Raw genomic sequence first — 14746 nt, 5'->3', positions numbered from 1 at the left:
GGGATTTCTGCCTTTAAAACCCCCTTGGTTTTGGTTTCCTTTCACTGTAGAGCTGAGTTGGCAGCTGGAATTTCCACCCCACAGGTTTCACTTTCCCCTTTCCTTGTGTTAACTGCTCCTGTCTGCAGTGTCCGTGGTGCCTGAGGGGTGAAACGAGCTCTTCAGCATCTCAAATCGATGGTGAGTGAGGGATGTGGTGCAGCAGCCCGGGCAGCCCATCCCCAGCCTGCACCCACACTGCACTGGTGTCGGGAGATCAGTGCTCCTGTGCTAGGACACAGGAGCAGCAAACAGGGCTGGAAATGACTTGAGGAAGTCACCCTGTCCCTTCCTCTTCCTGTCAGCGGAGCTGCAGCAGGATGGCTTCAATCAAAGTGATGTTTCGCTGGACCTTTGCAGGCTTCATCTTGTGAGGACGGGGCCTCCAGACTCACATCGACCCCAGCCCGACACAACCCCCAGCTGCAGGTCCTGAGGCTGGGCACGGCAGGGGTGGGCCCCTCCGAGCACCCTGCATCCCGCTCTGCATCCCGCTCTACATCCTGCATCCTGCTCTACATCCTGCATCCTGCTCTACATCCTGCATCCCGCTCTACATCCCGCTCTACATCCCGCATCCCGCTCTACATCCTCCATCCCGCTCTACATCCCGCATCCCGCTCTACATCCCGCATCCCGCTCTGCATCCCGCATCCCGCTCTGCATCCCGCATCCCGCTCTGCATCCCACATCCCGCTCTACATCTCGCATCCCGCTCTACATCCCGCATCCTGCTGCCGCGGAGCTCCCGGTGAGAGCGGTGCTGGCGCCGTGGCTCGGGAATGTCCCAGATCCACCTTTGCTCGTCTCTGGACCCTCGGGAAGCGTTTGCAGGCGCCAGGGCCGGACCTCATCCTTGTTCTAGCGCCTGGGGGTGTTTGCGGCTGGGGCAGGGCCGTTGGCTCCGTTTGCTCCCGCTTCCTCCCTCCGTTCCTGCCCTGTGCCCGGAGCCGTTTCACCGCCTCCGGGGCTGCCCCGGGGCCGGATGCAGAAGCCTCTGGACCGGTAACTGCAGCAGCGGCTCTTGGGGAGGGCTGGAACTGAACCCCAGGGCCCGGCTCAGCAGGAGCAGAGCCGGGTGCGATGCGGTCTCTGTGCCGGGGCTGAGCGCTGAGCCCAGCGCTGGGGGAGCCCCGTTTGGGTGCCCAAGGTGCAGACCCTGCTCCAGCCCCGTCTCAGCTCCCTCTGCCGCCCCGCGGCACCGGGAGCGGCTTCCTCCGGAGCAGGAAGCAGCGGCGGTTCCTCCTCCCGCGGATGCTGCCGGGCGGGCTCGGCCTCCCCCGGGCTGTGCTCCCGGGGCGGGGAGGTTCCTCCCCATCGCGGCTCCTCTCGCTCTGCTCTTTGCGCCCGACTCCCGGCGCCAGGGCAGGGCTGGGGCTGCGCTCACGGCCCCGTCCATGCGCGGCCCTGCCGGGAGCCCGCGGGGGGAGCTGCCCGCGGCCGTGCGAGGAGGGGTTCGTGGCGGGGCGGGCGCCGGAGGGGTGACCCCTGTGCTTCCCCCCTGCGGCAGCGCTGCTGGAGATGCAGAGCACCCCGAGCTACCTCTGGAGCACCGAGGACTGCCTGGGCCAGGGCGCCACAGCCTCCGTCTACAGAGCCCGCAACAAGGTGGGTACGGATGGAAGGAGGGGGAGAACCCGGACCCGCAGCGCCCCGAGCCCCCACCCCTCCTGCCCCGTGGTGGGGGTGCCCCTGCCCCCTCTGCTGTCCCCCGGGAGCTCCAGGGGCTGCTTTGGGCTTTAACTTCGCTTCTCGGTTGGCTCCTTCCCTCCCTGGGGCTCCAGCTCGGGTCAGTGGGTGCGGAGCAGCTTTGGGGTGCTCTGGGGCAGGTCCCCTCCCGGCATTCCCGGGCATCGCAGGAGGAAGAAGCTGTTCTGGGGGAATGCCCAGAGGTTCCGAAGGCCCCGTCCTTGCCCATTTGCATGTTTCGTGCAAGCACTCGCCAGGGCTGCACCCCCGGGCTTTGGTGTTCACTGAGCAAGTTCCTGCTCGGCGGGGCGGCAGAGGCAGCGTTGAGGAGGGTTTGAACCCAGCCCCGTCCCACTGCGCGCTCCCGGCCTCAGCCCCTGCTGTAAACCTGATCTGGAGCTGAATGAGCAGGGACAGGAAGCAGAGGGTGGTGAGGAGCAGCGGGGTGGCTCTTACAGCAGAGATGAGGGCTGCGAGATGCCCGCGCCTTGCAGTGTCAGTGGAGTTTGCATCGCCAGCGGGTGCGGGAGCAGGGAGGGAGCTGATGGAGCTGCTCAGGACATGGATGGTGCCACCTCCTGCTCCCTCCTTCTCTGATCCCTCTTCTCCCAGAAATCGGGGGAGCTGGTCGCTGTGAAGGTCTTTAACAGCGTCAGCTACCGGCGGCCCCCGGAGGTCCAGATGAGGGAGTTTGAGATGCTGAGGAGGCTGAACCATAAAAACATCGTCAAGTTCTTTGCTGTAGAGGAGACGGTAAGTGGGGTCCCAGCCCCGAAACCCTGCCCCTGGGCTGCCTCCTCCTCCCTCTACCTCCACACCAAGCCTCAGCCCTTCAGCACTGGTGGCACTGGAGCACTCTGTGTGCCTCTGTTGTCCCCTGTCACCCTCCAGCCCTGCTTTGTCCAAGCAGGGACCCACCAGCCAAGGGAGGGGTGGAGCTCAGTGGGGGACAGTGGGGGGACCTCAGGGCTGCTCCCCGTGCAGGGCAGCAGCAAACAGAAGGTGCTGGTGATGGAATACTGCTCGGGGGGCAGCTTGCTGAGCGTGCTGGAGGACCCGGAGAACACCTTCGGCCTGGCTGAGTCCGAGTTCCTCATCGTGCTGCAGTGCGTGGGTGAGTGAGGGTCGTCCCATCACCGTGAGCGCAGCCTGGAGCTGGGAGGCTGCAGAGTGGGGACCTCGGGGTGCTGGCGATGGACGGGCTGAGCACCAGCTCCATCTCTTCCCGCATTCCTACCTCTGAACAAAGCCCTCCCCTCCCGTGTGCCCAGTGGCAGGGATGAACCACCTCCGTGAGAACAGCGTGGTGCACAGAGACATCAAACCAGGCAACATCATGCGGCTGCTGGGGGAAGATGGGCAGAGCATCTATAAACTGACCGACTTTGGGGCCGCGCGGGAGCTGGGCGATGATGAGAAGTTTGTGTCTGTCTATGGGACAGAGGAGTACCTGGTGAGCACAGGGATGGGGCAGCCACGGCTCCTCTGGGCACCCTGTGCCAGCGCCTCAGCACCCTCACAGGGAAGAGCTTCTGCCTCAGAGCTCATCTCGGTCTCCCCTGCAGCACCCGGACATGTACGAGCGCGCGGTGCTGCGCAAGCCGCAGCAGAAGGTTTACGGCGTCACCGTCGACCTCTGGAGCATCGGCGTCACCTTCTACCACGCTGCCACCGGCAGCCTCCCCTTCGTCCCCTTCGGGGGCTCGCGCTGGAACAAGGAGGCCATGTAGGGACCGCATCCAGCCCGGGGCACCAGGGGCTGCGCTGCGGGAGGTGACCCTGCGGGCTGCAGGGTGATGTGGCTGTGGCTCGGTGCACGCCAGCAGCACTGCAGGTCCATGGGCTGCAGTTTACAACTCATTTAATCCCATAGAACCTGATGTGTAGCCCGTGGAGAGTGAGCATGTAAAGGACCCGTGCCCCATTTATCACATTTACCCTCAAAATGCATTCTCCCGACTTTGGAGCTGGAAGAGAATCACAGAATCCCAGACTGGTTTGGGGTTGGAAAAGACCTTAAAGCTCATCCAGTTCCAACCCCCTGCCACGGGCAGGGACACCTTCCACTAGAGCAGGTTCATAGAAGTAACCAGGCTGGAAAAGACCTTTAAGATCCTCAAGTCCAGCTGTTACCTCTGTGGATGTTGTTCTTTCCCAGCCCATCCATCTCTGCCCTTTCCCTCTCTGCTGAGCCCAAGGGACTCAGTGCCCAAACAGGCACCACTTGGCTCGCTTCAGCTGCAGGCAATTCCCTTCAACAGGTACAAAATCACCTCTGAGAAGCCTCCTGGAGCCATTGCAGGGGTCCAGGAGCAGGAGAACGGGAGCATCGCGTGGAGCTACGAGCTGCCCCTCACCTGCCGCCTCTCCACGTGAGTGCCCGGGCTCGGGGCCCACGTCCTGGTGCCGTGGCTGGGGGTGCTCGCAGAGCACAGGGGGGGTTAACCAGGAACGAGCTTCTCACCTGCGGATGTCGGAGCTCTCAGACCAGGCCTTTGCTTTACAGGCAGGGAAAAGGGATGCAGGGCAGGGGAGCAGCTCTGTCAGAGCTCAGCATCCCTCCCCAGCCCCGTGCTCAGCACGTTTGTGGCTCAGGGTTATGTGCAGACGTCTCTTCTGCTGCCGCAGGGGGCTGAAGGAGCAGCTGGTTCCCATCCTGGCCAACATCTTGGAGGTGGATCAGAGGAAATGCTGGGGGTTCAACCAGTTTTTTGCAGAGACCAATGACATCTTGACCAGGATCGTGGTGGACGTCTTCTGCCTGCCACAGGCTTCCTCCCACCGCATCTACATCCACTCCTACAACACGTAAGGATGCCAAGGCTGGGTTAGAAGTTGAGCTCAGGAGCCTCAGCCCCGTCTTTGTGGGTGAACCTGGGGGAATGCCAGCAGTTAAGCCAGCCTAAACCAAGCCAGGCTCAGACACTAACGGGAGCTGTTGCCCCTGGCACACAGAGAGCCCCAGGGAAGTTGCCCAAGGGGCTCCGCTGCCCTTGTGGGCTATTTTGCTACAAGAAGAGGGCAGCAGGCTGTGGAAGTGATGGAAATCTGAGCGCTCCCCTCATTGCTTATTCCCCGTCCTTTCGTTTCTCCTTCATTTCAGTACCACCAAGTTCTTGGATGCTGTCTTCAAACAAACGAACGTAGCCCCTCACCACCAAGAGTACTTTTTCGAAGGGCATCCCTACGAGCTGGATCCGAATCTGCAGGCTCAGAACTTCTGCAGGACCACGGAGCACAGCCCTCTGACCTTGCTGAGCATCGCCGAGCAGCCGGAAGACGTGGTAGGAGTCACATACAGAGACCGTGAGTACCGGTGGCTTGGAGGCGGAGCAGGGCACGCAGGGTGGGTGTGTAAGAGAGATTTGCTGAAGTTATTATCTCTGTGTCCACTAAGGGTATATGTATTTTATATATGTATGTGTATACAATAAGGGCTCCAACGCACAGCAGGAGGTAGAGGGGTTTGATGCCGGATGAGGGATGCAGGATTAGGGGGTTTCAGGGTCAGTTTTCCCCTGCCATGGGCTGTTGCTCCGTGGCCACCCATCACACCGGGCTTTGCAGGCGATTCCTGCGTGCGCCCATGGTCTAAACCACCCCTGAGACCCGTGCTAAGCAGCATCGCAGCTGCTCCCATGCCTGAAACCCCGCGGGGCTGCAGGGTTTCTTTAGGGGTGTGAGGTGTCCCCGGGGCTCCGGGCTCCATCCGCAAAGCCCCTTGACCGCATCTCCCCAGCGGCGCTCGAGTTCCCAAAGCTGGTGCCCAGGGTGGACGTGGTGGCCGACTGCAGAGCAGCCAAGGTAGGCGGGGGGTCCCTGCGGCCCCGGGGAGCCCCGGCCGCAGGGGTGCGGATGGAGGCAGTGCCCGTTGCTTTGCAGAGCGCGGTGGGTGCCGTGCACCAGACCCTGCGCATCGCCCGCGCCCTGCGGCGCTGCCGGGAGCTGCTGGCGAGGGGCCTGCACTGGGTGATGTGAGTGCTGGGGCCGGCGTGGGTGCGGGTGCGGAGGGGGGGACCCGGCCCCTCCCAGGTCATTGATGGGTTGAAACCACTCCCGGTTTTCCAGCCTATTCCCAACAGCGCAGGGGTTGGAACTGGAGGAGCCCCTCCCACCCCAACCCGTGCCATGGTTCTGTGGGCATTCTCACTGTCCTGCCCGTTCCCTTCCTGTACAAGGCAGGACAGTGCCCAGTGGGTGAGACCCCCTGCCCAGGAGCTGCACCCAGCTCTGCATGCATCCAGCATCCCATGTGCACACGAGGAGGCATCAGCTCCATCCTAACCCTGTGCGCCTGGCCCCGGGATGGAGGTCGGGCTGCTGGGGAGCACTGGATGGGCTGTTTCCTCTCTTGGGAAGTGCTGGATGGGCTGTTTCCTCTCTTGGGAAGTGCTGGATGGGCTGTTTCCTCTCTTGGGAAGTGCTGGATGGGCTGTTTCCTCTCTTGGCAGTGGGAACCTGAAAACGGAGTGCGTGAGGGTGCTGGAGCAGAAGACAGGGGCTCTCTCGGTGCTCTCCTGCCTGCAGCTCCCTGAGGTGAAGACCCCCGTGCTGTAAGTGTGGCTTTGCAGCCGCAGGGATGCAGGCGCCGGGCTGCGGCTGCTGCAGATGAGTTATGGGGCTCTCAAAGATGCCATTCAAGAGGCTGAATGACATTCAATGGGGCTGAATGACAAGGAAAGCCCTGGCTGTCCTGGGCACCCATTCCCAGCCGTGCTGCCCCAGGAAAAGCTGACCCTGTTTTCTCTAAGCTAACCATGGTTGGTTTGCATTCCAGTCCTGTTGCAGCAGAGCGTTCTTTGCTGCTGGGTTGCTGATCTTTTATTCCTTTCCATTTAGCAAGCCTCTTAATTTCCATCTCATCTACAAAGATAGGGACACATGGTTCCCATTGACTTCAGCCGGATAACGCAGGGCTGGAGTGCCAAGAGCACTGATGCTGCAGCTGGATGCTGCTGCTTATCCATCCCTCCCAACACGGGCTGGAGCAGCCTATTTCTGCTTAGCCAGCACTGCTCAGTGCTCTGCTCTCATGCCAGCTGCAGGGAGGCAGAAAACGCACAACATCTGAGCTGGTGCAAAGCCAGCGGGGATGAAGTGAACAATTTGGGAACAAATCGGGTGAGTTTGCACCGGATCCACGCTTCTGTTGTGGCTCGGATCCGCTGCCCTGGGCGCAGTTATTTGCCCACACAAACCACCCCAGGGACTCGGATGCTGCCTCCACCACAGGACTGTGCCTCTGCCTCACACCCTGCCTAACATCCTTCCTTGTCTCCAGGTACGAGGCCGCTCCTGCAGGCAGCGGGGTGCTGGCTCTGAAGGACGTGGCCATGGTGAAGACAAGGCTGCAGAGGGTGAGCTCTGTGCAGGGGGTGAGCTCCGTGTGGGGCTGGGGAGCATCCAGAGCCAGCCCCAACCTCTCCATCTCCTCCACAGGTTGACGAGGAGCTCTCCCAGTGCTCTCACAGCATCTTTGTCTTCCAAGGGGCTCTCGATGGGGTTTTGGCTGAGCTGGTGAAGCAGGGGCAGGAAGTGCATGAAGACAAGAGGTTTGTGGCACCAGCATTCCCGAAATCCCTGCCAAAGCTTTGCTGGATGGAGAAGACACCGCTCCATGCACAGCCCCCATTGCAAACAGCTCCTAAGAGCCCTGTGCACGCACGTGTAATACCTGGAGCCAGGCTGAGGGCCGGGCTGGCTCCCCCCAGTGCTATTTTCACCCCTCTCCAGGGGCCTCATTCCCCCTTCCCCGTCCCTCTTCCAGCATCCAGCGGATCCAGTGCTGCCTGGAGGAGATGCAGCTCATCTACACGCAGTTCAGGAAGGCCAGGACCAGTCTGCGTAAGTCCCTGGGATGGCAGGAACATCCCTGCGCTGAGCCGGTGGGGAACTGGGGCCCTGCAGCTCTCTGTGGCCGTGGTCCCAGGGGCTGCTGCCCTGCAGAGCCTTGGGGTGAGCTCTGTGGTGTGAAGATGCCCATTCCCGTTCCCTGGGTGGTGAACAGGAGAGCCTGTGCTGACTGGTGCTGCCTTCCCTCCCCAGGGCTGAGCTACAATGAGGAGCAAATACACAAGCTGGATAAGTAAGTCCCAGCCCTCTCCCCTTTCTAGGACCTGCCCCATACTGTGGCTAGGCAGATGTGGGGGGGGTGTCTGCTTGAATCCCAGTGGGATGTAAAATGTTCCTGGGTCGCTAACACTGGGAGAGGGACTGGGTTTGGTGGTGGTTCATCCATGCAGGACCTTTCACAGCAAAGGCTTTAAGCTAAAAGCTATTTCTGATGAAGAGGTGAGAAAACCCCTGACCTGGGGTCAGGGTAGTGGTGTTGGGCCAACTCCCTGCATTGGGATGTGGGGATAAGCGCATTTCAGGCTATTGCCTGCACAGTGCTTAGCTCGTGGCCGTGTATTTGCTGAGATGCTGGTTTGGGAAGTGTCCCTGCCTTCACATCCACTCACCTTCCACTGGAAGTCAAGCGTCTGATGGCTTTTGTACCTTTAAAAATCCTCCGTTTAGCTTCCATTTGAAATCAGGGGAATTTAGCACAACCAGGAAATCAAATGCACGCTCCAGTACGTACCAGGGCTGCTGAAACTGAAGAGGCAGCTCCTTGAGCTTAATTAAAGCTTCAATCTCCACTTGGGCATTTGCCTTAAAGTCCAAGGCAAAGATTTCTCAGGAGTGCCCTTGGGATGGGGATGAGATGTAGATATAGATTAGATCAGATTAGATTAGAGGTAGATGGTAGGGGTGTTGGAAACTGGTCTTTTCCAACCCAAACCATTCTATGATTCTATATAGATGCAGACCCACATCAAAATCCGTTACTGAGCATCCAGCCCCTCTTTCTCCATTCAGGAGCCAGCTTTAGGTCTCCTGCCATGTGAACTGTGATGTTCATTTGCATACATTTAAGGCAATACCAGTGTTCTCCTGCTCTTTTTTCTGCTTTTAGGGTGAATTTAGGCCATTTGGCCAGGAAGGTGCTCTTGATTTTCCAGGATGATTGTGTGGAACGGTACAAGGAGGCCCTGGCCCTCCATGGCAGCAGCATGAGGTACAAGCCCCAGCCTTCTCCTGAGGTTTTAGGGCTCTGTTTTCTGGACATGGTTGGGATGGGAGCAGGGATATTGCATTAAGTATTGCCCACAAATCCCGGGGCTTCCAGAGCGCTCTTATCAATTGAGCACTGAGATGCAGATGGAGAGGATGATGTCGGTAACTGCTGCGGAAGGACTCCTCAGTGGGTAATAAGACCCTGGTTCTTATCCCATGCCATGTATTCCTGCCCTGTTGTTTTAGTGGATTGATTTTAAAAGCTCCCTAAACTTGCAGCTGGAGTTTAAGCCTCTGGGTTCTTCACTCTCTGATGGGGAGAGGTTATTTTATCAGGTCAAAATTGCCATCGAGACAGAGATCTGCTTAGGAGGAATGATCTCCTGTTAAAGGGTGCTTGGGGAATAGTGCAGGGAGCAAAGTGCCTCGCAGTGATTGAGCGCAGTCCTCTGCCTATTGCAGCCATGAGCAGAGTGAGGGGAGGCAGGCAGGGGAAGGGCATGTTCCAGACACTGGATTTCTATTGCCAGGTTGCTCTTAGAGCAGCATCCATTCCCCTGGGCTGCCGGTGTGCGTGTACGGAGGAGGATTTTCCGCAGTGCTTTAGAACCGACCCCAGGTTGTGTCCCTGTCTCTGCCACGGAGCAGCCAGGAATTGCCTGGGGGGGAATTGAGGGTGGGATTTGCCTCGGGTGCTCGGGAATGCCCTGGCAGGAGGAGAGGGCAGCGTCTGCCCAGCCCTGCCCCGTCCCTGTGTCCCTTGTGTTTTGCCGGAGTGGTTTTGTGCCTGGTTTCCTGCCCTTGCAGAAGGGGCACCGTGCGTCACCCCTGCCCGGCTATAATTGACTCTGCCTCCAGCCTGAGCTGTCCTGCGCTGGGCTGGCACCAGCGCTGAGCTCTGGAGGTGGTTTGCTGGGGGCTGGAGGTGGGACCGTGCACCTGAAATAGCCTTTCCTTTATTACCCCAAACCGAACCTATTCTGAGCCAGCTGAGGCCCCTCCTGCTGCGTGGCCGGCAGGAGCAGCTCCCTTTCCCACTCTCCCTCAGGACTTTGCTGCTGGTGGTGTCTGGATAACCTGGCCTATGGTGGCTATGAGCAGAGCTGCAGCCGCGCTTGCAGCCCTGTTGTGACTCATTTGCTTTCCTTTGGGGCTTTAACTTCGATCCAGGAAGGTTTGCAGAAAGCAGTAAATTGGATTAAACCACACAGAACTAGAACAGAAATACACTCTATTAAAGAAATAGAACCATTTAGTGTGAGGGTGCTGAGGCGCTGGCACAGGGTGCCCAGAGAAGCTGTGGCTGCCCCATCCCTGGCAGTGCTCAAGGCCACGTTGGACACAGGGGCTTGGAGCAAGCTGCTCTAGTGGAAGGGGTCCCTGCCCGTGGCAGGGGTTGGAGCTGGAGGAGCTTTGAGGCCCCTTCCAAAACAAACCATTCCAGGATAAGGATCCACACTGCCGATGAACGTCAACTGGGAATTCTGTTGTTGTTTCTAGGAAAGTCTGTGAGATAAAGAAACATCTGAAGAGGCTCAGCAACCGCATCAGCGCCTGCAGCGTGGAGATGATGCAGTGCCAGGACTGCCTGCAGAGCGTAGGTGCCCATGGGGGGTCCCACCCAGGGGTGCTGCTGCACAGACCCCCCCTTCACACCCTGCCCACCCTGTGCCTGAGCACGTGTGTTAAGCAGAGACCACCAGGGTGCTTCTGAACACCTTGCTGCAGTGCTCTGGGGGGGATCCACACTGAAGATCTTCCCTATTTGAGCAAGGAATGGGGAAGAGCTTTGGCAGCGGCACCACTGGTCCTGAGCACTGCCTGACCGGGGTCCAGCCCTGCAGCCCTGGGTCAGACCCCCTGCCTGGGGGGCTGCTGAGCCTCTCCCTTCCCGCAGGCTCTGGACAGGCTTCTCCAGCCTGAGAGGCAGAGCTTGGCACCGGTTCCTCCTGCTCCTTCCCCTGTCCCTGGGAGCCAGGCACACCAGGACATGGCTTTCCGGTGAGCTGAGGTCCTGCCGTGTGCGATCCATGGGGCGCTCCAGCTGCCGGAGCTGCTCCCATAGGGAATGGGAGGCTGAGCAGCACCGGTAAGGGGTGGCTGTGTCCCTGGCAGGATGCAGGAGCTCCTGGAGCAGATGAGGTCAGTAACTTGTGATCTCCAGCTCAACAACAGCATCATCGAGCGGTGAGTAAGAGCGTGCAGGGACGCTGCTCCTGCCCCTAACCCCAGGATGGGGTGGTGGGACCGGGTGGGCTCCATGGGTATCCATGAAGGGTTCCAGCATGGGGAGCGCAAGCACAGGTTCTGTTCCTGCAGGTTACGTGGGGCTGCCCCAGCCCCTGGTGTTTGAGACGTGGTGAGCTTGTGGCTGCTGAAGCCAACAGCGGCGAACACTCGCAGCACTTTGGGTCCAGGGCGATGGAGACGTCTGATGTTCATGTTGGAGGAGCTCCCTGTCTCCTACCTCTCCCCTCCAGCACTTTTGCACCGTTCACCAGTGCCAGCTTTGAGTGGCTTGAACACCCTGAACCTTTGAAAGTTTGACCAGAAAATGAGAGGGTTTGGGTTTTTCTTTCCTTTTAAAAAGTGCTCGAAGGACTTCATGTTTTTCCAGCTTCTCTGTATCACCGTGCCTGGTGGTGAAGAGGAAGAGGCTAAACAGCTAAATTCTCTTTTGCCCTCTTGTGATGGGATTACTCCCACTTTTAACATACTTCTGGTCCCTGGAGTGGGCATGAGGGATGCTGAGACTGGATCCAGCCCAGGACAGCTCCAGCACTGGGACGGTGGGAGCCGCAGACCTCAGCCCGCTGATGCTGCCACCTCTTCTCCCATTTCCCCCTTGGGTTTGGGAATAGGAAGCCAAGGGAGGATTCTCGTTTTGGGTATGTTTCTAGCCATGTAACCGAGTCCTGTGTGGATGCACGTTGTCTCCAAACAACCCTGCACTGAAACCCTGGCTCAAGCCAGCGAACCTGGGGGTGCTACTGAATGCCAAGGCACAATCCCAGATGAGAGGGCTCCCACATTCCCCTCTCCACGGCAAGGGAAGGCAGTGATGCTCCTTTTTACTTCAGGTTAAAGGGGGAGAAGCAGCCACCCCTGCCATTAACACAAGGTGAAAGGATGGATTTATCTGTTTCTTGACCTTGGGTTTCATGAGGAACCATAACTGAGTCATCACCATGCGGAGCAGTGATACAGGAAGTCCGGGATTGCGGGAGCATGAGCAGCAGAGGGTATCGAGGAGCTCTTTGTGGGCAGTCGGACACGCGTCCCCTCCATCCACCTCTTCCTGCCTGTCCCCAGCGTGACTGATGGGTTGTCATCCCAATCCCTCAATCCACACCCTGCAGAGCCACAGAGGGGAGCAGCGTTCCCAGGCAGGAGCCAAAGCCAGGCAGGGAGATGACCCCCTCCCAGCCAGGCTCACGTAGGTGTATTTACACGCTGGGGACTCCCGGCAGAAGGATGGGCTCTTCCCACCCCTCCTTGGCACACATCAGGGCAAAGACACAAATCTCACAAGGGGCTGCAGGGACAGGCCAAGGGGAATGGCTTTAACCTGCCCGAGGGGAGGCTGAGATGAGCTCTTAGGCAGAAGTCACCTGCTGTGGCTGGGTGCTGGGCTTGGAGGAGGCTGGAGCAGGGACCAGGAAACGAGGGCACCAGCAAAGTCCAAGGCTCACTGCACCTCCCAGGGCTGGATCGTGCATCTGGAAGCAGAGGCTGAGCCGTCATCTGGGCAAGCCAATGCGTCTGACTCAACAGCAGCGGGGATGCTGAGGGTGCCTGCCTGGACCTGCCCCTCCATAGAGAACACAGCTCCCGGCTCTGCCCTTCACCTTTCCTCCCGTTCCCTCGCCTGCCTCTTTGCTGGAGGTGACACACATCAGGTAAAGCAAGAGCCTCCAGCCGAGTCTGGGCCTGCCCTCACCATGCTGCTTGCCCAGAGGCATCGCCAGCACCCCACCTGAGAGAGGACAGGGCAAGGGGGTGCCTGCCATGGATGCTCCTCACCTTCACGACGGCAGGAGTTGGTTCCAGCCTCTGCTGGGAGACCTGCGGGCCCCTGGGGCAGAGCAGTGCAGCCTTGGAGCTGAGCGTCTTGCTCTGAGTTCAGCAAGGAAGCAACCGAAGCAGGAGCAGCAGCTCCAGGGCTGTGCCTGCCTTTTCCTGCCTGTCGGAACAGGCCAAGCACGCCCAGGAAACCTTCCCGAGTGGAATTTGGCACCAAACTTCCCCATCCATTTTAACTGTAAAACCCAACATCCTGGCTGTCAAACCCAGCCGCTTGCAGCAGCAGAGGTGGAACGAAGCCATCCCTTAAAAGCTTTTCTCCCACATACTATTTTCTAGGATTCTCCTCGTTTTCCAAGGAACATTAGTTTTAATCCAGCTCGAATTCACTGACATCCCCTGTTGGAACAGGGCAGGGAGCCCAGGCAGGGTGTCCTGCCACACTTCCTTGGATTCAGTGGAGCTGCACTGATTCATACCAGCTGAGAGCTGGACCTGGGACATGTTTGGCTTTGGTAAAGAGGGATTTATTTCTTGGCAAAAAGAAAAGAGAGGTTTTGCTAACAGCCCTTGTCATGCTTCAACTGCTGTAACAGCAGCTGCAAAGGGGACTCCCGGAATCCAAATGAAACAGGAACTTTCCTGCCAGTGGTAATTAGGGATTTTTTCCCAGATTACTTTAACCCTTGGCCTAAAAGAGCTTCCAATGGAGTCAGCCCTGAATGCCTGCAGAGGCAGCTGAGGATAACGACTCTGCCCCATCTCCATCCCGTGTGAGCCCAAGCATGCGGTGTGGACAGAGGGTACTACATTTATTTGCACTGGAAGCCAAGGTCTGCAGCTTTCACAGCTGGGATGGCCCTGGAAGAGCACATGTCCAGAATGGCTTTAGCAGGTTCCCAGCCAGACGCCGGGTAGATCTTTGCTCTCAGAAACATCACTTGCTTTCTTGCAGGTGATTTCTTACACAATGAACGCTCTGTGGAGAGCACAGGATTAAATCCCAATCAGGGGGAAACAGTTTCCCTTCCCTGGGAATAAATCTGCTGCTGTTCTCAGGCAGGAGCAGAGGATGTGTGAAAGTGAATCAGGGTCCTGAATGGGGAAGAAAAAGACGCTCCCCAAATGAATCTTGCTACTTAGCATGGAACAAAACTAGGATTTCCAAGCTGTGTTATTCCTCTTTGGGTTTGAAGCTTTTATTAGGGGCTGCTTATGGCATTAGTCCTTTGTAACTCAGAGCCAGTGTTTTAATCCAGGCTTCAAATTAGAATCCTTGAAAAGGATTTAGACATCCTTGGCTTATCCTGTCCTCAGGAATCCGTGAGTGACATCAAACTCAGCTTCCCATGAGCCCAGAAGCTGGGGTGCACACAGCTCCATCTGGATGTAGGGAAAAGGGAAAATGCATGAGGAAGAGTTTCTTCTTACGGTTCACAGCACAGCACAGATTTCCTCACCATGCAGAATACACTGTTCTGTATCTTTTTCAGTCTGCTTGCACATCACTCCTTTCACATGTACATCTCAAACAGCATCAGACGCATCCTCGTGAAGATGCACCTCGTCAAACTCAATGCTGTGCGTTTGACCATAGCAGAAGCTTGCGCCTCTCCCAGCCAGGGGGAAGGTGTAATGATGACGGGGGACCCTCACACCCTTGTGTTCAAAGGAGGAGGGAGGGAGTCACTTGATAATCAGTGCATCGAGGTAGCAGAGGACCACCGGGTCCAGCCACCCCCAAAAGCTCCTTTGCCCAGGGGAGAGGTTTGCAAACCAGCGCTGGAGCCTGCTCGGAGCCGCTTCAGAACGTGGCCATCACATCTTCCCTTTGGCATTTCCCACAACCACAGGAGCCTCATCAGGGAGCGATAATTGCCTCGGCTCCTCCGCCCTCATCATCGCCCCAGAGGAAGGCGCTTTGGCCAGGTGGGAT

General features: G+C 58.3%; 1 protein-coding gene across 5 annotated transcripts; it reads left to right on the top strand.

The window, feature by feature from the left end:
• The first annotated feature begins 1491 nt into the window (after positions 1-1491).
• On the top strand, positions 1492-14302 carry IKBKE (inhibitor of nuclear factor kappa B kinase subunit epsilon). 5 transcript variants are annotated; one of them, XR_009743654.1, is made up of 22 exons: positions 1492-1647; positions 2341-2481; positions 2713-2842; positions 3000-3181; positions 3294-3454; positions 3990-4100; positions 4357-4536; positions 4832-5034; positions 5468-5532; positions 5611-5702; positions 6180-6281; positions 7010-7085; positions 7168-7280; positions 7496-7572; positions 7774-7813; positions 8687-8788; positions 10288-10384; positions 10685-10788; positions 10903-10974; positions 11107-11675; positions 13150-13724; positions 13870-14302. XR_009743654.1 is itself a non-coding variant. In XM_061454839.1 (20 exons), the coding sequence occupies exons 1-20, from the start codon at positions 1561-1563 to the stop codon at positions 11138-11140; spliced, it is 2169 nt and encodes a 722-aa protein (XP_061310823.1). In that variant the 5' UTR covers positions 1492-1560; the 3' UTR covers positions 11141-11700. The 5 variants fall into 5 exon arrangements, 1 of the variants encoding a protein (XP_061310823.1); XR_009743653.1 differs by having other exon boundaries at positions 13484-14302; XR_009743652.1 differs by having other exon boundaries at positions 13150-14302.
• The last annotated feature ends 444 nt before the right edge of the window (positions 14303-14746 follow it).

Source organism: Pezoporus flaviventris, unplaced genomic scaffold (assembly GCF_033815535.1).
Source record: "Pezoporus flaviventris isolate CSIRO_AGI_PZ_B2104156 unplaced genomic scaffold, CSIRO_AGI_Pfla_v1 ptg000017l, whole genome shotgun sequence".
In the NCBI taxonomy this organism is placed as follows: Eukaryota; Metazoa; Chordata; class Aves; order Psittaciformes; family Psittacidae; genus Pezoporus; species Pezoporus flaviventris.
The sequence above is the reverse complement of the archived record's forward strand: the minus strand, read 5'-3'. Positions and strand labels throughout refer to the sequence as shown.